This window comes from Periophthalmus magnuspinnatus, chromosome 21 (genome assembly GCF_009829125.3).
Source record: "Periophthalmus magnuspinnatus isolate fPerMag1 chromosome 21, fPerMag1.2.pri, whole genome shotgun sequence".
NCBI lineage: Eukaryota > Metazoa > Chordata > Actinopteri > Gobiiformes > Gobiidae > Periophthalmus > Periophthalmus magnuspinnatus.
This window is the reverse complement of record NC_047146.1, coordinates 30,295,224-30,321,827: the sequence shown is the minus strand read 5'-3', so window position 1 is coordinate 30,321,827 and position 26,604 is coordinate 30,295,224. Positions and strand designations below refer to the sequence as shown.

General features: G+C 37.0%; 1 protein-coding gene across 1 annotated transcript in view; it reads right to left on the bottom strand.

Moving 5' to 3' along the window:
• Positions 1-3,621: 3,621 nt before the first annotated feature.
• pdia5 (protein disulfide isomerase family A, member 5) overlaps positions 3,622-26,604 on the bottom strand; it is a 107,309-nt gene continuing 84,326 nt past the window's right edge. The window contains exons 15-17 of the mRNA XM_033987559.2: positions 21,974-22,044; positions 8,741-8,875; positions 3,622-8,282 (exon numbers count right to left, since the gene is read on the bottom strand). Of these exons, the coding sequence (XP_033843450.1) occupies positions 8,202-8,282; positions 8,741-8,875; positions 21,974-22,044 (287 nt within the window). The 3' untranslated portion in view covers positions 3,622-8,201. The remainder of the gene's footprint in view (positions 8,283-8,740; positions 8,876-21,973; positions 22,045-26,604) is intronic.

The window sequence follows — 26,604 nt, the reverse complement described above, 5'->3', positions numbered from 1 at the left end:
ACAACAGAAATGCAATTCAGGGCTATTGCAGCATGGGCAAGTTTAAAAATGGTTACAAATACTTTATGGATTACTTTTTGATTTAGTGAGTTATCCTAGTTGTGAAATGTTAATATGAATAGTTCTTAAGTATACAATTTAAATGTTTGTACATTATTTAAGTATATTTTAAAGTGAATACTTTTTTCTTTAACTTCACTACATTTGAGAGCAGTATCTGTACTTTCTACTCCACTACATTTTTGAACAGGACTGAAAAGTGAAAGCATTTTTTATTATTGTGTGAGACCTGCTGAAAAGTCTGAGGGGTTTATTTTTAATACACTCATAATTTGAGCAAATGAAAATATGCAAATGGGAACAGTTAGAAAAAAAAAAAATCTATTCAATTGTTTCTTTTGAACAAAATTCAGCACAAATCTTGATCAAAATGACCACATTTGAAGGTTTATTAGATTTCAAAATCTGTGAAAAACACTTTTACTATAGCAGAAGTAGGATGTACGGCCATAATCCAGATAGGAAAAACTTGAAGATAAGTTGATGAAATAAAGAGTTTGTGAAATAAAACAGAACAGCTAAATATTTATGCAGTTTCTCTCCTCCTTCATCATTTCATCATTAATAACATTGAAAACTGATTTCAAAGTGAAGTCAAAGATTTTGTATTGAAGTTGTTTTAACTCAAATTTTATTCATGACTTTAACCTTTAAAGTACTTTAAAGGTGCACAGTGTAACTTTTCTGGCGGAGGATCCGCACCTTGCTTGTCTCAGCTGAGATGTTATTTCTCTGCATGGAATGTTCCACACAGTGGCATTAAAGTTGGCTGTTTTGCATTTGATCAGTTACAGGTGATTTTATTACTCAAATTTCTTTTAGAAAAAACATCCATTTTTGCAACAGATGTTGTCTTTATAAGTTAAATACCGTATAATATGGAAGATTCTAGACAGAGCAATAACATCTCCATAGAAACAAAGTTGTCGGTCGCTCCACCAGAACAATTACGTAATGCACTTTTAAAGTACAAGGTTAAAGTAATAAATAAAATAAACTTTTACTTTGAATATTCTTATGAAGTGACGGAGGAGAGAAATGACATATATTTAGCTATTCTGTTTTATTACACAAACTCTTTATTTCATCAACTTACCTTCAACTTTTTCAGATCCAGTTCATGACCCTACATCCTACTTTTGTCAAAACATCAACAAAATACAGATCTATCTGAAATAAAAATGGCTCAAAAACAACTCCAGAGCTCATAATTTCATGTCTGGTCTGCAGTCAAAAGTACAAAGCCAACTATGGGAGACAGACAGGAGCAAAGTCAAGGAGGTAAACCAAACACAATTACCCATAAAACTATATTAGGTATGTTACAAGAGCTTCAGACAATGACTTATTTTAACAAGGCTGCTTCCAATATCAAAAAGTGAAGCTAAAATTGCTTGGGGAAAACATATACGATACAGAGGAATAGTAGAGAAGTGCTCAGTCTATAAAAGAATAGAAGTTGTTTATCTATTTTTAAAGGCGCACTATAGAACTTTTACTGTTTGTCTCCGTGGAGATGTTGTTTCTTTGACAATAATGTTCCCCATGTTCACCTATCACCATGGAGACTAGCCACTAGGCCAAGTTACAGGTCAGATTAGCGGAGAGGTGACCCTGCTCACAATAAAAATGCATGCTTTTCAAGATACAGTATAGTAGTGCATACCAGATGTGGAGTTTAAATTCCATTATTAAAGCTCTTAACTTTTAACAGCACTTTTAGGTTAAAGCTTAAAGGTTAAAGACTCATTTTCTGGCAAGAATTGCAATTATTAGATTTGCAAATTACAGTGTTTAAATCAAGATTTAGTTCAAAGTGCATATTTTAATAATGTAAATGATAAATGGTCACATTTTTATTTAGCGTTCACCCACTCACTCATTCACCCATTCACACAAACATACACCAGTGTGACACTGGGCACAACCTGCGAGTCAGTGGATCTGATCGCTCTGGAATCGCCCCATCAACCTTTGGATCAGTGGACAAACATACACACACAAACTAAGCTACTGTCCAGGAGCATGAACCTTTAATGAACGACTGAGATATGAACTGCTATAATACTACAAGAATCATGCAGGTCTAAAAAACATGGTTAGCATTTTTACAAAGGACATATTGCAGACGTCCTGTGGGCTCACCACAGGGTTTCATAGGCGTCGGGTGCAAAGAGGACTGGGCAGCTGCTGGGGACAGGTGTCTCGACCACCCAGTCCACAAACACTGCATGTAGCTGTGGCGATGTGGAACGTCACCTCCTGGGAGGTAACGCTCAAAGAAATTTCGCCTCAGGAGGGGGAAGCAACGCTTCACCAACACTGTTTACAGTGCGGGCGGAGAGCTGCTGACATTGACTGGGGATGTATTCGTACGGTGGAAAGAACACTTTGAGGATCTCCTCAATCCCACCGTCACGTCTTCCGAGGAGGAAGCAGAGACTTAGGACTCAGGGACGGACTCATCCATCACCTGGCTGAAGTCAATGAGGTGGTTGGCAAGCTCCTTGATGGCAAGGCTCCGGGGTGGGTGAGATCCGTCCGAGTACCTTAAGTCTTGGAATGTTGTGGGGCTGTCTTGGCAGACACGTCTCTGTAACATCGCATGGCTGTCTGGGAGAGTGCCTGTGGAGTGGCAGACCAGGGTGGTGGTCCCTCTGTTTAAGAAGGGGGACCGGAGGGTGTGTTCCAACTACAGGGGAATCACACTTCTCAGCCTTCCCAGTAAGATCGATTCCTGGGTACTGGAGAGGAGAATCCAACCGATAGTTGAACCTCGGATTCAGGAGGAGCAGTGTAGTTTTCATCACAATCATGGAACACTGGACCAGGTTTATACTCTCCATCGGGTGCTTGAGGGTTCATGGGAGTTTGCCCAGCCAGTCCATGTGTTCTGGATCTGGAGAAGGCATTCGAGCGTGTCCCCATGGTGTCCTTTGAGGGGTGCTCTAGTAACACAAGGTCTGGAGCCCTTTGCTAAGAGCTGTCCGGTCCCTGTATGAACGGGGCAGGAGCTGTGTTCACATTGCCGGCAGTAGGTCAGACCTGTTCCCAGTGGTCGGAGTAGAGTCGCTGCTCCTCCAAGTCAAGAGGAGCTAGCTGAGGTGGCTCGGGCATCTGTTCCGGATACCTCCTGGACGCCTCCCTGGAGAGGTGTTCCAGGCATGTCCCACCAGGAGACCCCGGTAAGAACCAGGACACGCTGGAGGGACTATGTCTCTCGGCTGGCCTGGGAACACCTCGGGATCTTCCTGGAAGAGCTGAAGGAAGTGTGTGTCAACAGGGAAGTCTGGGCCTCCCTGCTGAAACAGTTGCCTCCGCGACCCAGCTCTGGATAAAGCGGAAGAAAATGGATGGATATTGGAGACACAAGACAATGTTATAAACCATTTGGATTATAATTTATCTTGCTTCTGAAATGTCAAAGCATTCAGTCGATTAAAAGGCATGTGTTAACCATACTTTGTTTGATTCTGTTTGGACATAATGCAAACCTTTTCTAAAACTAAATATAACAGGCACAAATTGCACATTTTAAAATTTTAATGACAACAAAAAGACTTATTTGAAAATGTCATCTTTATTTGTTGATCTCTGAAGGTCCGTACTGTAAAGGGCAGGACTGTACATATGGCTGGGCACTGAAAAATAAACAAAAGTAAACAACAACAACAGAAGGCAACGATGACTTCTTGGCAAGTGAGGTGGAAACATGAAACCTTTGGGATCAAACATTCAAACGTGTGGCTCTTTAAAGAAACAGTGAGGGTTATTGGTCATTTCATCCATTTTGCAAAAACACTTAACAGCACTTTGTCAACAGCAAAGTAGAGCAATACCTGTGTGCAAAAACTTTACTGTCTTGTGTACAAATTAGGGCTGGACAGTTACTGGAAATTTTAATATCATCAACATTAAGTCTATTATGTCTATAATTGCCAATGATATAGTTGGGTTTTTAATGGAGAGGTCCAAAGACAGTCATCTCTGTAAAAGCATGTGGTTTGAATTCAGACTTAGAAGCAAGAAATTGGGCTATTTTTTGTGGTATAGACCCTATATTTTACCTTTGGTTTAGTACAGACAGCCAATTCCAAAGCTGAAATCATTCAAATGATTCTAGTGAAGGTGTCTGGAGTTTAAAAACACAGTGGAGCACTTCCTGTATTACCACATGACATCACAAGGTGGAACAGAGCGTTTTCTGTTTGAGAGAAGAACTTGCTCGCCTAAATATTCAGTGTTTGTGTGTTAAAAGTGTGTGAATGAAACAAAACACAACTCCAGGTCTGTTTCTGATGAGAAAATATTATAGCATAAATGAGAACATAGACTAATATAAGATCTTTAAGGGGCAATGTTTAAAAGTCTGTCTTGTCATAAAATCAATATTGAAGGACATTTTTATCTTGTTTTAGAAAAAAAAGAAGAAAGAAAGAAAAATCACCATACTGCTCAGCCCTAATACAGAGAAAACTGTTGAGTTGTGGTTTTGTGTTGAGAAATGCAAACTTGTCCTGAGTCACAAAAAGCCTGATCACAATAACAATGCATTCTTTTTAAAGGCATTTTTGAGCAATTAAAAAGTACATAATGGAATACATGCAAGATAGATACATGTAATTAATAGGTTTCAGTTTGATTATAGGTGACATTTTGAGGACTTTTACCACGCAAAACACAATATTCTGTTTTAAACTGTTCACTGCTATGGCAACAGTCCTAATTTTTCATCATTCTGAAACCCATGGATAGGAGTTTACATGTTAAATGATTAATAAAATAATTACAATAAACTTTTCAGTCAATATTTTTAAATCTAGGACTGATTTTGGATGTACAAATTTGCATTTTTCAACACACTATAAACTCTTAAAACTGAGAATGGTTTGAAGATCCACGAAAACACACGTAACATATGTGACTGAATGAACGTATCCAGCTGAAATTGAAAAAAAAAAAAATTAAAAATCACAAAACAAACAAGTTCCCTTTAATATGTTTCCCTGAGAACCTTTTTCATAATGTTGAATAATAGAACACAGCTAGCTACAAATACTGATTAAATATTCATATGGACCCGAGTGTGGAAATTGAAATAACTAGCATTGTGAACAAAAATGGCACAAAGCTATTAACAAGAATGGCAGGAAATCTTTGAAAAGTGTGTTAAGAGAAAAAATTGTGTTTTTCATGGGAGGAAAGAGGGAGGAAGGAGGCCAAGGAAGTATAGGGCAAGGCTAATATGCAGCGTCAGCCATTTTGAAATGAGATTACGAAATGGAATTTTGATATTTTGAGAGAACAAAATCAGCCTGACTTAAGTTTTCTGATGTAAATTGTATTGTATTATCATGTTTGAAAGATGGTGAGCAGATTGACAGTTGATTTAGAGAAAACAGTGCATTTCATCTAGGGACAATAGTGGATAACATAAGAATTAGGATTTTATAGCATGGAAGTTTGGGAAAAGATTTTTTTCACCAGCACAGCGACCTATGAGAGAAATATGTACTTGAATTATTTGTATGGTACTAGAATTTTCAAACCATGACGTTTCAATCCACAGATCAAATGATATGCCTTTGACACCGGCGGTTCATTAGTATTTTGTTATTGTACTTTTTGTAATTTGTCCTCCTAAAGTTTTGAAATGTTCTAATGTTCAGCCTTAACTGCATATTTTACTTAAAGGTACACTATGTAACTTTTTCTGGAGGAGGATATGTCAGGTCCTTGTCCTTGGAGATGTTATCGCTTTGTCTGGAATGTCCCACAGTATGGCATTAAACTTATTTAAACTTATTTTAATATATTATTTAATTTCAGGCGTTATTTTCAAAAACTATACCTTGAGAAAATGTTACCGAAATCTTACTTTGGTCAGGCTTGCCTCCACATATCTGACCTTCTCGTCTCCATGAAGATTGTTTTAATGCAATACTGTGTAACATAGCGACAACATCTCAGTGGAAACAAGGAGAAAAGTTACATAGTGCACCTTTAACAATGCTACAACAGACCTACAGAAAATCAAGACTACACCTCAATAAGCCTTTTTAAAGCATGAACAAAGCTTTCCCACTCTATGAACAAAAGTTTATTAAAGATTCAGGGGTAATTAAGTAGCAACTAAGCATTTATTCATCCTTTAATAAGCCTAATTAAGGTGTAGTTATTAAAGTATACAACAAATACTGCCAATTGTAGTACAGCAGTAATTACAATGCCCATTACCAAAATTCAGAAACTTTTCAGGGTTCACATTGAGTAAGGTATGATCAATGTTTCTTCAATAAATCACTAACTGGTTTGTGTGTTTTCCATCTATGTGAAACATACCCACACAATGATATTTAATCAGCAAAACGTTAACTACAACTTTACTATAGAATCTCAGGAATCATTTAAATTATGGGAACGTGTGAAGAGTAGAAATGTCAAGCATTATATGTACTAATATTTGGCATTTTGTAGTTATTTTATTCAAATCACTCAAGGGAAAATCAAAGGGCACCGGGCCTCAAAATCCGTACTGATTCTTCCAGCTATTTTTTGTGATTTAAAGGCCCACTTATATGTATGTATCACATCTTGGTAGAGGCCTGGTAAAAATTTCAATTTGATGATGATTCTTACTATTCACCTTATTCTGAGAGTTGCTGCGGGCGGCGCCATTGTCATTTGGGTTGTATTATTCTGCATGGGGCTACCGATTTTAAGTCCCATACAGACTACAGAGCCATTTTAAAACCTCCCAGAGAATCGTGTTGACTTGTTGGTCACATGAACATTGAACAGTTTACACAAATGAACCGACTTTATATTAGAATTTAGCGGCAAAACTTTTCTCAAATTCTCCATTGAAATGAATGGGATTCCGCGCAGTTTAGTCGCATTTACGAAAAAGTGGGCAGTGCAGAATAGGTCAGTATCACTCATTATATTGCCTTTTAAATGTAATGGAGCTGAACAATGACAGTCCACCATGATTTCATTTTTCCCAAAGACTTTTTGATAAAAGCCTGCTATGGGTTATTCAGTTATGTGGTAATTCATAAGCGCAAGACAAGAGGGGTAAGGCCTTAATTTGTTTTCCCATTGTTAGATCCAATTGCTGTCAGCAGAATAAGCTCCAATGCCTAAATGCCTCTTTGGTAATCTTTGGAGGAGTAGTTTATAAAGTATGTTTTCCAAAAGCAGACATTATTTAAGTTGGAAAATGTGAAATAGTTATCCCAAGGTGACAAAAGCATGTTTAAGAAGAATTTAAAGCCATAAGAATGCATTATATGTGTAGTTCTGAAATGTTTTAAATCCCAAAGTTAGAAAAACATTTAGCCAAATTTTATGTTTTAAATAGTTTTTTCAACTAAACATGACCATATCTTAGAACTCTCGGTTTTAAAATTTTATAAAAAGACTATTGGAAAAAGAAATTTACTTGTGGGTGGGACTTCTCAGAGTTCACTGTGATTGGTTAAGCCCACCTGTCACTCACACAGCATGACAGAGGCTGACCAGTAGGAGATGTGGGTGGAGAAAAGCATCAATTTTAGCACTGAATCACCATAGAAACATTTGTATAGATCGTCACCTTTTTTATGTTGTCATCACCCAACACTACTTCAAATCATAACATCTATAGCTCCTCAAACCCATTATGAAAACCATTTAAATCATCCAGTTCTTATGTGCCATCTACCTACAACAACCAGATTATTTTGATTGGTAATATCTTCTTGTTCTCCAGCAATAACCTTACCTAGAAAAATTAATTATAACTTGAAAAATGACAATGCCCACCACCATCTCCAGTCTATGGAACCCCTAAACTTGTGTAAAAAGGGGTCCCATAATATTGCATAGATACAGTATTGGATGTCATATGCAGTCACAGTGTTTGGGGCAACACTTAAAACCCAAATTGCCCCTTTAAGTCTTCAATGGTGTTTGGTGGCATGTTTTTCTTCTCTATTAAACAAATCATCGTATAAAAAAATAGCCTTTCGCTGAGGTCATCAAGTCTTCGTCTCCCCCGTCAGTGCGGATGGGCGTCCCCGGGATACAGGGGTCAAGCGAGGGGCAAAGGTCAAAGTTCACAGTGCAATGACAAACTGTGGAGGGCGACGCGGATCAGGTCAGAGCTCGTCCTTTCTCTTTCCCACTTTCTCCTGGTCGCGACCTCTAAGGCTGCGCATGAAGCCAATGAACCCTGCCTCCTGCAAATACAAAAACAGAACTAGTATTACTTAAAAAAGAACTGAGGAACATGTTAAGCGTCTATTGTTGCCCCCTCCTGTCTCGAGTTGGAAAACCAGCCTTGCAATATGGCAGACACGACCCGAAGAAAAGTTATTTTTTATAAGTGGCAATGTTATATCTTTTTGTATGTGATTATCCTGCCTTATTTTCAATTAAAAATGCAGTTGAGCCCCCCGTTTTTTTTGTGTTTTTTTTTCTTATTTGTTCATAGTTCAAGGTACACCAGAAGGGTTTGATAAACAGTACTCCAAGAAGAACCTGAAACAGACAGTATAAAAACTACAGATTATGCAAATATGTCAACACAGCAGATAATATAGTGCACAAGTTTAAAAAGTATGAAGTTATCCACTGACTTAACATTTGACAAACTGTGTACCGCACCTTACATTACAACATATATAAGTCCACATACCCCTCTGTCTCCGTTGTAACGCTCGCTGAACTTGCCGTAGTTGTAATAGTTGAATGTGGGGTACCCCTCCACTCCCTCCTGTTTACAGAGCTCATGGTTCTGTCCTTTGGTACAGTCCACTGCAGCGTACACGATCTGAAACAACAAAGACAAATGAGTTCAAACTACTTACTACTATTAATATGCAATTGAAACCAAAAGTTTACAGACACTATATAAAAAACACATCCACTTTTTTTACTCACTGTCTGACATGAAATCAGACTAAACTTTCCCTGTTTTAGGTAAATTAGGATTAACCAAATTATTTCTATTGCAAATAGCCAGATTAATGAGAGAATTTTTTTTTTTTTAAAGACAATTTTTCCTTACTTTTTTCAAAGCTAAAACTTTACATATATTTCATTTGTATTTGGTACCATTGTCTTTAAACTGTATGACTTGGGTTGAATGTTTTGGATATCCTTCCACAAGCTTCTCATAATAGTTGGCAGGAATTTTGGCCCATTCCTCCAGACAGAACTGGTGTAACTGAGTCAAGTTCACAGAACGCCTTGCTCGTACATGCCTTTTCAGGTCTGCCTATGACTTTTCAATAAGATTGAGATCAGGGCTTTGTGGTGGCCACTCCAAAACATTAGCTTTGTTATCCTTAAAACACTTTGGCACTAATCAGTTTGGCAGTATGCTTCAGGTTAAAGCTTGAGTGCAAATGTGAAGACCCATTTGTGCCCAAGCTTTAACTTCCTGGCTGATGTCTTGAGATGCTGCTTCAATGTTTCCACATAATACTATTTTCTCATGAGGTCATTTATTTTATAAAGTGCTCCAGTCCCTCCTGCAGCAAAACCACCCCACAACATGATGCTGCCACACCCACATTTCACAGTTGGGATGGTGTTCTCAGGCTTTCAAGCTTCCCCTTTTTCTTCCAAACGTAACAATGTTCATGCTCATGTAGCCATACAGTACAATTTTAGTTTCGTCAGACCACAGGACGTCTCCAAAAATTAAGATCTTTGTTCCTGTGTGCATTTGCAAACTGTAATCTGGCTTTTTCATGTTTCTTTTGGAGTAATGCTGCTTTCTGCAGAGTGGCCTTCCAGCCCACAGTCGATGCAGTCCTCGTTTCACTGTGGATAATGAAACACTCTTACCAGCTTCAGCAGCATCTTCACAAAGTCTTTTGCTTTTGTTTCTTGGGTTGATCTGCACATTTCAAACCAAAGCACATTCACTTCTGGGACACAGAGCCCGTCTCCTTCCTGAGCAGTATGATGGCTGGACATTTCCATGGTCTTTATACTGTGTGTATAATTGTGTATAATTGTTTGAACAGATGAACGTGGCACCTTCAGGCATCTGGAAATTGCACCCAGGGATGAACCAGACTTGTGCAAGTCCACAATTCTCTTCCTGATATCTTGATATCTGATTCTTTTGACTTTCCCATGATGTTACACAAAGAAGTGTCTCTAATCAACTCAAATGTTGTCAATAAATCAGAATCTTCCAAAGACTTGACATCATTATCTAGGTTTCCCAAATTGTTTAAAAGCATAGTAATTTTACTGTATGTAAACTTATGTCTTTGAAGAAAGTAATCAAAAAATGTCTAAAAATTCCTTCTCTCTTTATTCTGGCATTTAGCAAATAGAAATAATTTTGGTAATCCTAATTGACCTAAAACAGGAAAGGTTTAGTCTGTCTTTATGTCAGACAGTGAGAAAAAAAGTGAATATCTTTATTGTGTGTGAGTGTATGTAAACTTCTGGTTTCAACTGTATGTCCATTCTGTTACAACACAATCTAAAGGTTAAGCTACACTTTAATATCACCATATGGAAATTTGTCCTCTGCTTTTGACACATACATCAATGCCACTGGGCGATATGGCAAAGGTTAAAGGTAAAGTTTGTAACTTTCTGGAGGTGGCACATCACCTGCATAATTCCATGGGAATAGAAAGTTAAACCCATACTCTGGAACATTCTCAATGGAGATAGATTAGATAAGAGTACATTCAGAGTAGGAAGGCACCTTTTTCTGTGTAATAAACTAATATTTCAACTAAAATGAAAACAAAACAAACATCCTTTATTTTTTTGGCAAAAACATTGACATACTGTGACTAATAATATTTTTTTCCCTCTAATTGATATTAATTTTTCAATTCAAAACCACTATTCAAAACAAATAAATATGGTTTCAATAATAAAATAAATGGTGTCATTTCACGCAAATGTGCAAATGTCTGAACTCCAAACCCCAGAAGCTTTTACTGATAAAAGACTTGTCTGTGGACATCTTAATTATCAATTCAACGCAACTTTATTCTGGGCTCATGGTCCAGAATAAAGTTGAATTAATTAAAATGAACACAATTAAAAAGCTGATCATTGACTATTTTAAATTTGTAAATGCCAGTTTGGTTTTCAAGCGTGTGTGTAAACATAGTATACAATAATTTTATAATTTTATAATCTAGGCTTTTCAATATCTGGCAATGACTATGAATATAATTGTTTTCACATTCAATAGTTTCCCTATAGCTGGTCAGCCTCAGCCAAACTTTTAAACTATTTTTTGGGCAGGCAATAGGGAAAAAAAAAACATTGTTCATGGTGTATTACACTTCAGACCCAAAGCATCTTGCCACTACAGAGCTACTACTACTTTCCACAGCCCATAAAGTATACACCATAGTAACTCATGAAAAACAAATAGCATTCATTTTCTATTGCAGTGCATGTGTAGCCCTGATAAGACTCCACTTTATGTGAATGCCTCTAGACCTCGTTTATTTTGTCTCCGTTACATTCTGCTCTTGTTATGAGGCAGTAGTTTTAATTCACACCTGTTATTTTCAATAGGACCTTTAATTGGCCTTGTATTTCCTGGAGAAATAAACTTCATTGGATTTGTGGATCGATTGGGCACAAAACACACTCAGAGGATATGACGCTGCACAGTGTTAATCAAAAGGCACTTACAGCCAGTGGTTACATCACTGTGAACTCAGCATTTTCTATGGAAAAAGTAAAGTAATATATGAGCAGCCAATCAAAGAACTTAAAACAAAAATATAAGGAATATATAATATTTGTATGGACTGTAGGAAACATACTGTATTGGAAAAGGTAACATTTTATTGTATTTTACTGCTAATGATGTTGATGATAAAAGTTAGTCTTGCCCAGATGGAAAACTGCAGTAGCTAAATGTGATACATATCTTTTCTTTGGTAAGATTAATTAATTTGTAGATAGTCCCTAACAAATAAAAAAAATAAAAGAAAGAAAGGTACAATTCAATAAAAACTGAATTTCTATGAGGAATGTATTCACCAATCATGTCTTTAATTGCATGTTCCAAGAGCATGTTCACTTGTAGAGATGCTCTGATCGATCATCGACCGATCAAGGCAAAAATGATGTGATGTGTCAAAACGGGCCGATCATACATACTGATCACCCCAGTCGGTCATTGATGGGCAGCTAGAGGCACTTTATTGATTTAAATTGCCAGCAAAATTAAATTGATGCTATAATTAGTTACATTTTGGTCAAACATCACATCATCAAAAGCCTATATCATTTCTTTAAAATAGTAAAAGAGTTATTATATCAAAGTCCACGTGATCTGTATCAGCCATGATTGGAAACGGTCGATCAAAAATTCAGAGGGTCAGTATCAGTGATCGACCTCACAGAGCACCTCTAATCGTGTTAATTTTGATAAAAAATAAAAAAAAGGTAAATAAAAGGTAAACTCTAACTTTTCTGAGAGTGTCCAGTGCCTTCTCGTCAACATGGAGAGTTTACTATATATACGTCTCTGCAAGTAATGAATGAAACCATGATTATCTTGATGACAAAGAAGTAAAAATCGCAAAAGCTGAAGTACTTCTAAATTCTAAAAGTTGTTTTGAATGTTTTGTTTTTAATGGATAACCAAATGTAAGTTTTTTGCCATGCTGTTGATAATTGAGTTTTTAGGAGATATTTTAGAAAAGTCTGTTCAAAATGTGAATCTTTTTTGCCTTTAAAGTAATGTCAATAAGTAGTAACCCTGTGTGAAAACGGTTTTGTAGCATCATAAGAACCATCATAATAGCACTCAGAGCCCTCAGCGCACTTCCTCTGTCTAAATATAACTCCTTGGTCATGTCCGGATTTACAAAATGTCAGTGGACTCTTCAACTTAAGCACCTGTCTCTTTCACCTGAGCTACAGCAAATCCTGGGACTTAAGACCTAATACGATATGGAGAAAATACGTCATTTCATCAAATTTTGAATCCATCTAATCTACAGGGTTAGCAGTTTTTTTTGTTTTTTTTGTGGTTTTTTTTTTACAAAATAAGACTATTTTGTTTTGTTTTTCCAAATTGCGATTGGGATTCCATAGCGATTAATCTCTCAGCCCTAATAAAAACAACTGGAGAGGTCTTTATCAAAATGTTTCCTCCATCCTGCTTGTAATCACTTGGACAATGTATGGGATTTTGGCATCTAGATTATATACAAGTTGGTCATTTTGTTTCATTTGGATAGACCAGGTAACAAAAGAGACGAACCCTTACCCATGTTCACATTAGTGGATCATTATTTTTCATTTTGTTAATTATAAATTGCAATATTAATCTAAAAGTGCCACAAACGTAAAAGGCCACAAACTAAAACTGCAGAACTGAGATAACCTGCCTCATCACAAGGCCATTTCATCAAGCAAACGTTGGATTTTTATTAATGTGTTTTTAAATTGTTGAAAAATGGTTGTGACATTTTTTTTCATCCCTAAATCTATGTCCTGGAAACAGCAGGTCATGCAAACAGAGAACAGAGTAGTAGTGAGAACAGAAGTTTTCTGAGGACTCGAATGCAAGACAACTCTGGATTAAGTTTTTGAAAAGGGAGAGCCATCATAACATGGCTAAAAGACCATTTGGATTGCGTAGTATGTCTCCTGTAGCGTATGTGACCCCCCCACCCCCACCCCCTGCTTTCAGAAATACTTTTCCTCATACATTTTTCTCATTGACTCTATGAAAAAAATCAGGGCTAATCAGCTATGAGCTAACGACCACAAGACTTATTTTATTTACAATCCGTTGCTGAAGCTTTATAAACCATAAAGTTACAAAAACATTTCAGACTCTTGCGTTTTAAATGTGCAATGTCCAACTGCATTATGGAGTATATTAGTTAGCACATAACTGGTTAGCCTCTGCAGTCTTTGAACTCTTAATATTTGAATATTTGAAAGGTATTTTGGAAAAAAACAAATGGAAATTTTACTTCAGGAATCAGAGCGGACTTCAAAGTGGGTGGGACTGTTAAGCTCCATAGCATCAATAGATAAATATGGACCATCGGAATTTAAGCACCAATTTTATGCCCCCATAATTTTAACTTTTGTGTCATTATTCTGCAGGAACAATACATGATTACACTAACTATTGGCTTCTCCATTCAATGCTCTGAATAGACTGCTGACTGTTTGCTGTTGAACGCTGGATTTAGCTTGTGTTTGTCTTTGGTAAACGAGGCAGAGACGCTAATAGACTCAGAACACACACGTCTCCTTTGTATAGAGACAGGCGTAAACAGATAAAGAGACGAAGATGGACTACTGCAGCAAAGAGGAGAAAACGCCATGTACTACAGACATGTGGAGAGGGGCTGCCACTGATTAGACAATGTGAGTACGGAGATCAACTGTCCCGCCCACTTCCAAGTCTGTGCTGGTTCCAGGAGTAAACTTTCCCTTCACTTATCCAATAGACTTTTGAAAAAAATTGAAATATTAATAGTTGAAAGACATATTGGTTGTTTTAAGTCCAAAAGGCATGTTTAGAACGTGTATTCTAAATATAAATCCATGTATTTGGTCCAGTGAGTAATGTTCAAGAAATCAGAAGTTTACATACACTATATAAAAAGATGACAGAACTGGTGTAAATGAGCAGTTTGTAGAATGCCTTGCTTGCACATTGATTTTGTTATCCTTAAGACACTTTAACCCAAAAGCATACTGCCAAACTGGTTACATTGTCCATTTGGAAGACCCATTTGCACCCAAGCTTTAACTTCCTGACTGATGTCTTGAGATGTTGCTTCTGTTTTTCCATGTATGTTATTTCCTCATGATGCATCTATTTTGTGAAGTGCACCAGTCCCTCCTGAAGCAAAACAACCCCACAACATGATGCTGCCACCCACATATTTCACAGTTGGGATGCGGTTCTCAGGCTTGCAAGCTTCCCCCTTTTTCCTCCAAATGCATTGATGCTCATTATGTCCAAATAGTTCAATTTTAGTTTTGTCAGAACACAGGACATGTGTCCAAAGATTATTGTCCTTGTTCCTGTGTGCATTTGCAAACTGTAATCTGGCTTTTTTATGTTTCTTTTGGAGTTTTGGAGTGCTTCTTCCTGCAGACTGCAGCCCACTGTCGGTACAGTCCTCGTTTCACTGTGGATGATACCCTCTTAGCAGCCTCTGCAGCATCTTCACAAGGTCTTTTTTTTTGTCTTTGCGTTGATCTGCACATTTCGGACAACAGCACAATCATCTCTGGGACAAAGAGCCAGTCTCCTTCCTGAGCAGTATGATGAGTGGGAATTCCCATGGTCTTCACACTTGAGTATAATTGTTTGAACAGATGAACGTGGCAGACATCTGGAAATTGCACCCAGGGATGAACCAGCCTTGTGCAAGTCCACAATTCTCTTCCTGATATCTTGGCTGATTTCTTTTGTCTTTGAAGCAGTGTGTTTCAGGTGTGCCTTCAAACACATCCACAGGTGTGTCTCTAATAAACTCAAATGTTGTCCATAAACTTATCAGCAGCTTCTAAAGACATGCCATCATCATCTGGGGTTTCCCAAATTGTTTAAAGGCATAGTAATCTTACTGTATGTAAACCTCTGACTTTGAAGAAAGTAATGAAAAAATGAAATCCTTCTCTCTTTATTTTGGCATTTAGCAAATAGAAAAAAATGTTGGTTATCCTAATTGACATAAATCAGTCTGACAATGAGGAAAAAAACAACAACACATGTCTTTTTATGTCAATGTATGTAAACATGTGGTTTGAACTGTACATACATATTTTATCTGCCCACTGGTACTTTTTTTTGTTAATATGTAAAGGTGCATTATGTAACTTTTCTGTTGAGGGGTCTGCCACATGTATTAATTTGATACTGTGGAACCTTACAGGCAAAGCAATATGATCTCCATGGAGACAAACAGGTGACATATTCACCAGAAATGTTGGAAAACATGCAGTTACATAGTGCAACTTTAACATAAACCGATTAGGTTAGTTTCATAAAGAGTTTACGGGGATTATCAAGTGATCTCCAATAACATTATTCATTTTTTGTTATGCTGGATTGCCTCAGAAAAATAGAAGACGCTCAGTCGCCACATCTGACAGTGATTTTAGAGAAATACCAAACGAGTGATGAGGAGCCTGCGGACCACAATCTGGGAATAAACAATTTCAAAAAGCTACATTTCTAATATAATTATACACTGGAAAGAACTAGGAACTATTCACAAAATGTCCATCTGCAACGACGTTAACAGTAAAGAATCAAGCAATCAAGTCTGACTGATTTTAGGAATTAAAAGGTGTAACTTTTGGCCTGGAGGATTTCTAAAGACTCAATGGAGTTATTGTTTTACATCTCCATAATGTTCCACAGTATGACATTAAACTTCTCTTTCTACATGAAGACAAGCAGGTGGTGCCATCAGGCCAAGTTACAGGTCAGATCTGTGGAGGGCCAGCTCACAAAAAAATGCTAAAAGAATTATGGATTTTTTGAGCATGCAACAAAAACACCTTGAATGAATTCACGGTTATCAAATTTAATGCCATATTGTGGAAAATTCCAGACAAAGCAATTGCATCTCCATGGTAATAAAGAGAGGCACACCCCCGACCAGAAAAGTGACATAGTGTGCCTTTAATATACCCAATGCTTTTTAAAAATCCAAATACCTTATTAAATTTGAAGGGTGCAGTTACGGTGAGTTTACAAGGATATAACATGGGACAAAAACACTGACTTCTCTTAACTGTCCTGGACCAACGTTATGACCCAGCAATAACCTTTAATACAAGTTTAAGCCCAGGATTTAGAGAGATTTATGGAGCTGAGCTAAGTGGCCATATCCCAAAGAGGAAAGACAAACAATTACAAGAAAGAGGTGGAGTCGCCCTAGAGTTTAGATTACAACTGTTAAGGACATTTAAGTAAGATTAATGTAAAGTCATTAAGGCCAGCCATCCAGTTAAAATAAGATATATGCTTATGGAAGTATATAGTAAGAAAAGCAATTACCTGGCTGGAGATTTTTGAAGCAGTAAATCAATAGTTTCTTGATAGTATAAGTAGAATCTGCATTTGACCCATCCCTTGAATGTAATATTTAAATTAAAACTAAATTATATATTGTAAGGATATAAATATTGCAATATTGGCCGACGCAATAATCTAAGAAAATAGTAAAGAAAAGACAAATGAAAATGAATATACTACAACAGTAGATTTACAATTTTACAGAAATGTAAAGAAAAAAGAGCAAAAAGGCCAATTATATTCATGATTTTCCTTATATGCCAAAATATATATTAAAATATCGCAGTAATATTGTTATCGCCATAAAAAAAATATTGAATTGCATCTTGCATCTTTTTCTCATATTGTGCAGGCCTTTTTGAATGGTTACACTTAGAAAACCATTACTAGATTATCTGCTTTGTCGCTGAATCTTGTCATGTCTAAAAGCTGCTAACCCTGTAGTTTAGACCTCTACAAACATGTTCTGAAATGACTGTGATTCTTGTTTTAGTTTAACAATTCATATTTCTGTCTTCTCTCAAATATAATAATAATATATATATTATTAGGCCCGAGCCTGGGACAACGTCCCAGCGAGGGACTCATTAAAACCGCGTCCAGAGCATGGAAAATGGCAAAAATTAAGTAGTAACCACGGCCCGACGTGGCAGTGAGTTGTATCAAAAATTAGAACTCGATGAGCTCTAAATGTCACAAAAGACCCTGAGAAAAAATAACGAAAGACGACTCAGTAGCGCCCCCTCAAACTTTGATTTTCATGGGGCCAATGGGAGCCCAAATCGGAAAAAAGTCAAAGTAAAAATCCGAAACACACCTCAAAAGATAGAACATGTCAGGACATGACAAAAATGATATTATGGCCCCGCCCTAAAATGTACAGGAAGTCGGCCATATTGGATCAAACCCGGGAATGACAAAAGTGCGCACCCTCGCATTCAGGACATTTTCTCACAGTTTTTATCACAAACACTTCAAATTTGGTCAAATCCCACTAAACCCATGTGTGATTAAAGATTATCAATTATATTTTGATTATGACTTTGGGTGTGGTCAGGGTGAATTTTCAACGAAATCGCAATTTTTGGAATATTTCAAAAAATATTTTTCTTTCACACATTTTTTGTTGAGAAAACGCTAATACAGCGTTTATGCACATTTGTGAGCTGAACGCAATGGTATGCAAATCGTGGCACTATTTCACAAAATGGCTCCCTAGCGCCCTCTTCAAATTTAATTTTCAAAAATTTATAGAACATAATCTATTTGTCATGGACTTGTGAAAAAATACACAGGGGCCTTATTTGTGATGGGGCACAATGTGACAAAGTCACATGACTGTAGGTGTTATGGTTTGAGAGAAAAATAATGGGTGGAAAAAATTTTCCATTATTATTAATATTATTCTTGTCAGATTGAAGTCATTTTTGTGACCCCCTGAACGTTAACGAAATTTCAATTTTAGTGGACCCAAAATTCAAGTTTGGCAAAAAATTTATTATTTTGATGTTCAAAAAAATTTAAGTATCCAAATGACTCGGTAGCGCCACCTCAAAATTCAAAATACACTACGACAGTGAGAGACCTTTTGCAAAGTAGACAAATGAAATTTGGTACAAACATAAAACATGTCAAGATAAGTAAAAAATTATATTATGACCCCACCCTAAACCCTACAGGAAGTCGGCCATTGTGGGCGGAATCCCATTCTTATACAGGATAGCAGTACCATCCTGTCCAAAACTCAGCCCACAAGGATACAGTTCCCCTGCTCCTGCAATTTTCCATAAATATACAAAAGGATGACACAAAACAATACACTACAACCTCACAAACCTGATGTGATGTGCAGTAGTTTTATTAGCAGGATGCACGTTGATTGTGTTAGCAAGGCCGGTCAACACGCAGCAATAATGTGTCCTAACACAACTCTGTAGATGACACTTAGAGTGAATCCACTGGTCTATATTCACTCGCTGCAGTGAGACATAGATCTGCCACTGCATCCAACAGATCAGTGTGTGGATGCAAAACAACTTTCTCCAGCTAAACTCAGACAAGACTGAAGTCATCATCTTTGGCCCACAGAAACAGGGAAAGTGTAAGCGGTCACCTCCAGTATATCTCTCTAAAACCTTCAAATAAAGCTAAAAATCTAGGGGTAATAATGGACTCAGACTTGAACTTTAACAGTCACATAAAATCAGTAACATCTGCAGCTTTTTACAAAAAAAACATGACAAAAATAAAAAAGTATACTGTCAAAACTAGACTTGGAGAGATCTATGCATTTGTCAGTAGGTTAGACTACTGTAACGGCTGCTCACTGGCCTCGCCAAATGAGCATTAGGACAGCTCCTTGGGTCCTGACTAGAACCAGAAAGTACTTCACACATGTGTCCTGCGCTCAGGTCTCTGCACTGGCTCCTATGGCTCCTGTGGCTCAGAGAAAAGACTTTAAAGCCGCTCTGCTTGTGAACAAGTCTCTCCATGGCCTAGTACCAAAGTACATCTCCCACATGTTAGAGCCACATGAACCATCTCACACTCTGAGGACTTCAGGGACCGGCCTCCTGCTGGTGCCAGAGTCAAGACTAAACATGGGAGATCAGCATTTCAGTTTTATGCAGCTAAAACCTGGAACAATCTTCCTGAAGATGTGAGACAGGCCTCGACTTTGACAATGTTTAAATCCAGGCTCAAAACGGTTCTTTTTAGCTGTGCATATGACAGAAAGGTTTTTATTCCGCACTCTTGTCTTTTATTGTGAATCGTATGATGATCATTTATCATTATCTATGGTGATTTTAATGTCTTTGTTATTCTGTAAAGTACTTTAAATTACTTTGTGAACGAATTGTGCTATACAAATAGACTTGCCTTGCCTAGCCTTGCCACCAGGGGCTGAAAACATTGTGGATTTCTGCAGAATCAATGAGCGAAGCACTAAAATCTGTTAATCTGAGGTGAGATAAATTACGTTTTCTAAGTAAATCATAGGTGACCAATCAGCTCCTTCATTTCACATGTGCCACTAAAAAAACAAATGTGATTGCACAATCACGTTTCCTGGGCTTGAGACACAACAGAGGACGTGGGGACCAGTCTGAAATCTGGATTTGTGAGGCAACTGCACTACGAGGTATTTATCCAAAAGTAAAGTATACATTTAAAGTGATATATGATATAGAATGTTGCAAAATGCTATGGTTTATTATTACACTGCATGCAAGTCTAAAAGCACATTCTAAGTACCTGTATGTAAGAGCCTATAATTAAGGCTGTGTGTGGGCATCTGACATGCACTTTTCCCTCTGTAGGTTTAGAGTGGAGGGTTTTCAATGTGCACAGAGTGCACTTTAATGATGAATCACTGTAGAAAAGAACATGCTTTAGAAGAGGCTGTATGCACATTTGACATCTTAGGTTTTACCTGGTAATATAAAATCATTTCAGTTTGCATTTAAAGATGGTAAGTTCTGTATGCTTTAGGCCAGGCTTTAGGTTTTTGTCCAAAACGAGTACGAGTACTTCATTTTGAATACTTGCTGATACAAAGTACTGGTACCGATACTAGACGCTATTACTATTTATTATTAAATCCAACTCATTATTTAATTATTTAGCCTATTATCCAATATATTTAGCCAATTATCCAAATCCAATATGATCCAAGTCATTATTTCATTGTAATGTAGTATTTATACAATTTTATTATAATATAGCTTACTTTTTTCATTAGAATACTTCAGGCATTGTTTCAGATTTCTACTAAAATCATTGCGGCCATATTGGTATTATTCCAATATAATTTAAAGAAGACCTTTTAATATTTACTACGTCGTCCGTGCTAACAGCTAAGGAGCCACTTTTTGCATAACAATGAGTGTCATCTTACTCTATTCAGTCGCTTGTTTTGTGTGCCAATTCCATGAAGTCACAGTGCTCAAGCAAAGAATGGCCAGCACCACTTAGCCACGCTAGCATGCTACTACTACACAGGCTAGGCTGATATTCTTTGTGAACTAGAAAGTTAAGGCAGTTAAGGCACTGGCAACCCAGGTTCAGTAGTGATTGTTATGCCTTTGTAATAACTATAATACCCTAAGCTACCTACAGTTCTTGCAAATGTATTTATCAACATTCATACACATAGCTGGTCTGGCTTATATAAAACAAGAACAAAATACATGGTGTATTTAGTTTAAAATTACTAAATAAAATCCAGGCTTTGGCTGAGGTGACAGCTGAAATTGTGTCTATGATCATTAATTTACTGGAGATCCAAAAATCAATTTACATTCACTCTGAGAGCAGCAAAGCACTGTGTGAGGAAATCATTTTCAAGGACAACATGTTTTTTTTCCAGGACATTTGTTTGCAGTTTTCCAGGATGTGTGAGAACTCATAGGATTTCCTAATGTGATGTCATGATTACTTTTTTCAAGTAAAATCATAAATCTAAAAATGAAAAGAATCACTCATTTGGATTTTTTCAGCCCTGGAATTGCCAATCTCTGCAGAACAAAAAGAGGTAGCCATTAACTTGAGAACTACAGCTTGAGCTTTGGGAATGCAAACATGTGTAAAAACAATGTTTTTGATGAGATAACCACATTCTAACATGTCTTAAAGCTCACACGAGTCATTTGCATCATATAGGGCTTTTAAGAAAGGCTTTACACAATGGAACAATTGAAAATGAACATATTATAAAATGCACATTTGCATCATTGTCCTCCTTTAGATTTAAATCTTCTATAGAGTCCCCCAGAGCAGGTGTCTATAAAAGATTCAAATGTGTTCTGAGGGCCCATGCAGCAGACTGAAGAGGATGAATAGAGATGAGACACTAACCTTGCGGTCCTCTTTGAAGAGCTCCGCCGCGGTGGTGAAGTGGGGAACTGCGTTTTTACAGTGCGGACACCCTACAAAAAAGAGCAGACAGAGATTAGTGACTGAATACTAAACCCGCTATATCAAACGATGACTGATGATTATTATCACATTAACTTTAGTTGTGAATAAACCATAGACTGTATATATAAATGGATATTGCTAACCTGCTAGCTGCGTTCCAAATAGAAAATGAGTATGGGTGCGCTTCCGACTCCATCAATTCTGGCTCTAATTCACTTTCTATTGAAAAACTCGCAGTCGGAATTTCAAATATAGAACTTGAGTTTAAATTTGCCTCTATAACTGCAAGCCTCAATTGGCTTCATTTGGCTGGAGCCCAACACTATGGTTAACGTCGGTTAAGTATCTTAGTCCACTTCTTTTTACAGTCTGTGGAATAAACCAAGATAAAACCATAAGGAGGACAGGGAATTTAGGTAGAGATGGGAACTCCATAAACATGGATAATGTTGGGATTGTAGTTTTGGAGATTACTAAAAAATGTGGAATATTGAGTATATATTCTCGGTCAGAGGATATTTAGTATTGACCAAAACACCTGATTAGTGATATATGATATAGACTATTTCATATATCATATATATCATATATGATATAGTCAAATATATCATATATGATGTATATGATATATATGACAAAAGGATATGCAAAGCTTTATTTGAACACTTAAGTGCAAAAAATATGACTGCACAGCTTTCTAAATGTTTTATAATGAAACAGGATTGTGGATGAGTTGTTGTATATTAAAATAATATATCTTGGGGAAAATAATCAAAAATCCTGTGCAAATCATTGGTTTTGAGATAAGCCATTAAAAAAAACAAAAACAAACAAAAAACAACAACATATCAATCTATCTCGTTTTGGTATAGGTGACATTTTGAGGACCATTCACGATATATTTAGTGTTAAACTATTAAATGCTTTCTCAAAGGTGCTACTTTTTCATCACTCTGAAACCCATAAATTCCTGTGCAAAATTGTGGATACGCTTTTTCAAATGTCTAGAAATATATTAAATATATTTGCCTCCATTTTGTGTATATGCCATTGATCTTCCTCCTCCATTCATTCTGCTCCTGCACATTTGAGCAAAACCACTAAATGCCCTTTAAAGGTTTTTAGCAATCCGTGCTTTGAACAACAGTGCATGTGTGTGTTTTCTCTTTTAAAAGATCATCGCGTCTACAGGCACAAATGTCATCGGGGTAGATAAGTACAGGAATATTACAGCTTTTCCCTCACATCCATCACAGTCTGGCATTTGTGGTGTTTAAAAGCTGCTAATATGCTCTGCCTCTCTCCAGTCTCTTTCCTCTCTCTCCCATCTATCTCTTTTTCTCTCTTTCCCTCTCTCTTATCCCCTCTATCCCATGTCTCTTTCTCTCACCCCCCTCTCTCCCATGATCTCTCACCTCCTCTCTCTCTCTCACGCCCTCTCCTTTTCTCACCCCTCCTCTCTTTTCTGTCCCAGTCTCTCCCCTCTCTCTCTTTCTCTCTCACCCCTCTCTCTTCTCTCTCTCTCTCGTCTCTTCTGCAGCTTACAGACAGAGGATAAGGGAGGTTTTAGCTGTGCTTTTATATCCACTGGCCTTTTCATAGGAGCACTCAGAGAAACTGGAGTGTCAACATACAAAGAGGCTGCCTGCAACAAGCTACAGCTAACGGCGCTCATTGTTCAGTGTTTTCAATAGTAATTTATAACAGAAAGGAAAAATGATTTGTTTGAAAATTCTGTGTGTCCATGGTGTTTTGGACTGAAAATCTGCATCGTTGCCATGGCAATTATCAATTTTAATGGTGGCAAAATGGCAACTATAAACAAGAAGCTCAAACCCATGAATACTAATAAGCTTTTATGTCAATGGCAAGACAAAATGTGTTATGTGTTATATTTGAGCTACTTCTAATCTTAACTGAGTAAACAAAGATTTTAGCAGGACAAAATAGGTCTGAACTAGAACTCAACCAGGACTACAGATTTCACAATTTGATGCATAATTCATTCAGTCTTAGAGACTTCAGCCTCTTCTTCAAAACCTTTACACTCTTTCACTCAGCCCTTTTTGTCATAAGAGGTGGTGAATTTAAAACCTATATTTTAAGCCTATGAAAAAGAAGGTTGCCTATGACTATCTGTCAGAAGAGAGCGATACTGTATGAAAAATATTTCATATAAGAGACTACTTCAGAGACTGCCTGAATGTCTCACTTATTTGTTGAACATTAATACTTTTAATACAACATTACATGATTGCATAAGTCTAAGGACTCGTTGCAGCAGAATTGAGATGTGAAAGAGGATGCTTTTAAGAGTGTTTTAATTGTTTAAATGGATTTATGTGGTTATTTGTTATGTTTGTTTTTGCTTGTATTTTTCTGCATTTTAAACAAGGTGTTCATGAAAAGGAGAGTCTCAGTGCTCTCTCATTGGACTCTCTCTGTATAAATAAAGGTAAATAAAATAATAAAATGAAGCCAGAAGTCCACTGCACGATTTTGGCCATCTGCAACAAAAGATTTGATTAAGGGGAAAATCTCGAGTCGTTGCTTGTGGGTCGTAGGTCTGAGACCAAGACAACAATTAAAGGGCTCACACTGCGCCATTTTTTGATCCATGTTATAATGTTTTTTCCTCACAACACAAACATACCTGGAGTATTCTTTTGTTTCATTCACAAATGTTTAACACACAAACTCTGCATATTTAGACAATATTCTTCTCTTAAATGGAAAAGTTTCACCTTGTGATGTCATGTCGTAATACAGGAAATGCTCCATTGCCTTTTTTAACTCCATACACCTTAACTACAATCACGATGATACAATCAAGGTGATTTCAAGCCTTAAATTGTCAATCTCTACTGAACTAAATGTGAAAGGTAGTTGTTAACTTGAAAACTACTGCATCATGACATCACAAGGTGGAACAGAGCATTTTGAGCTTTGGAGATGTAGACGGTCTAACAAGAAAGGATTATTCAAATATGTGGGAATGAAACAAAACAACTCCAGGTATGTTTTTAATGAGGTGACAGCATTATAATATGACTTAAAACTCACAAAAATCCATTTTGTGTAATATAGGACTTTTAACTTGGAACCATCATACGACCAAAGATGAGCTGCAACTGATATGAAGCTGGTCTGATATTTTGGAATCTTGACTGGAGAGAGAACCCTCCTCTCATCTGCGATCAATCTTTGACAAACATGTGACCAACAGTAAACAAGTGCGAGTAACAGCAAAGGCGCTCCACCAATTAGGGAAAAGTTACCAAAAAGTTACGGAGCGTGATATTCGCTCTGACACACATTACAGTTTCAACCATGTTGTAATTCTTGTGTAGGAGGGAGGAGAAGAGGGCACATCAGGACCAGGTTTAGTCCAGGTCTCTGTCCAGTCTTGGTCGGGTCTGTCGGGTCTTGTCTAGACTCTGTTTGAAGCCTCATCAGACTGAGCAGTGCTGATGTGCTGATGCATAATTACACAAGGACACTGCTCTCTCCTCTGTCTGAACCCGTCTGACTGTCTTATCTTTCAAACATACCCTTTTATTTATGTATGAATATTATATTATTTATTTAACATTGTTTCAACTATTAACGCTGTTTTGTTCCTGGTATTTGTGTTTTGCTCATCAAGGAAAAGTGACTATGAAATGCCCAATGGATGCTAATATTCAAGTGGTCAGTGGCAAAAAACAAATCCATGTGGTGATTTAAAACTTCTTTAATTTAAAATATCTAACACAAAATATGTAGCCTTATATGCATTTGTTCTGGTATAGATTTAAAAAAAGAGCGATCTTTACATTACAGCATTTAAATTTGTGTAATTAGTCTGGAAATGCATACAGTTGCATTAGATTAAAGACATAATTAAAGGCTGATTTTGCTACGTATTTGAGCAAAATGTACCTTGCCCCAGTACAGATATATTGTATAAGCAGATCTTGAGGTCAAAAAAAGTTGTTGTTGGCATTACTCTGATGCTTTGTCCTCTGACACTTGTGCAAAAAGCTTATAAACTCATCGTGGTGAATAATTAGGATGCTCGGAACGCATAAGGTAAGTAAGGATTAACTGTGGAATAGTTTAAAATGAATTACTTCAACCTTATTTCTCCATAGTAAATTATAACACAATCACTAGAAATATTACACAATGTTCAGTGTTTTTTTAAGATTACTTGCAGGCATGTTGTTTATTTTGTTATAAGAAAATAAAGCAAAAATGGATGCACAATATTTTTGATAATAGTTAAAATTGCTTCTTGCAGTGTAATGTAAAAAATGTGTTCACTTCTTCTGGACAGCTCTATTCTGAGAAGCATGAATCAATTTCCCCAAAGGTCTAGGTGGAGCCTTCTACACTCACGGTTTGGCAGGAGGTCGGAGTTACATATGAACTCTGGTACAGATCCAGAAGAAGAACAAATCCAAAAGAGAATGTTGTTTTTCGCAGCCACTTATTGAAAACTACAGGGAAATCTAATGTTCACTTATGAGCCCAAATGACGCTAAACCTGCTAATATTTCAGAATCCCCTGTTGCTCATTCTCTACT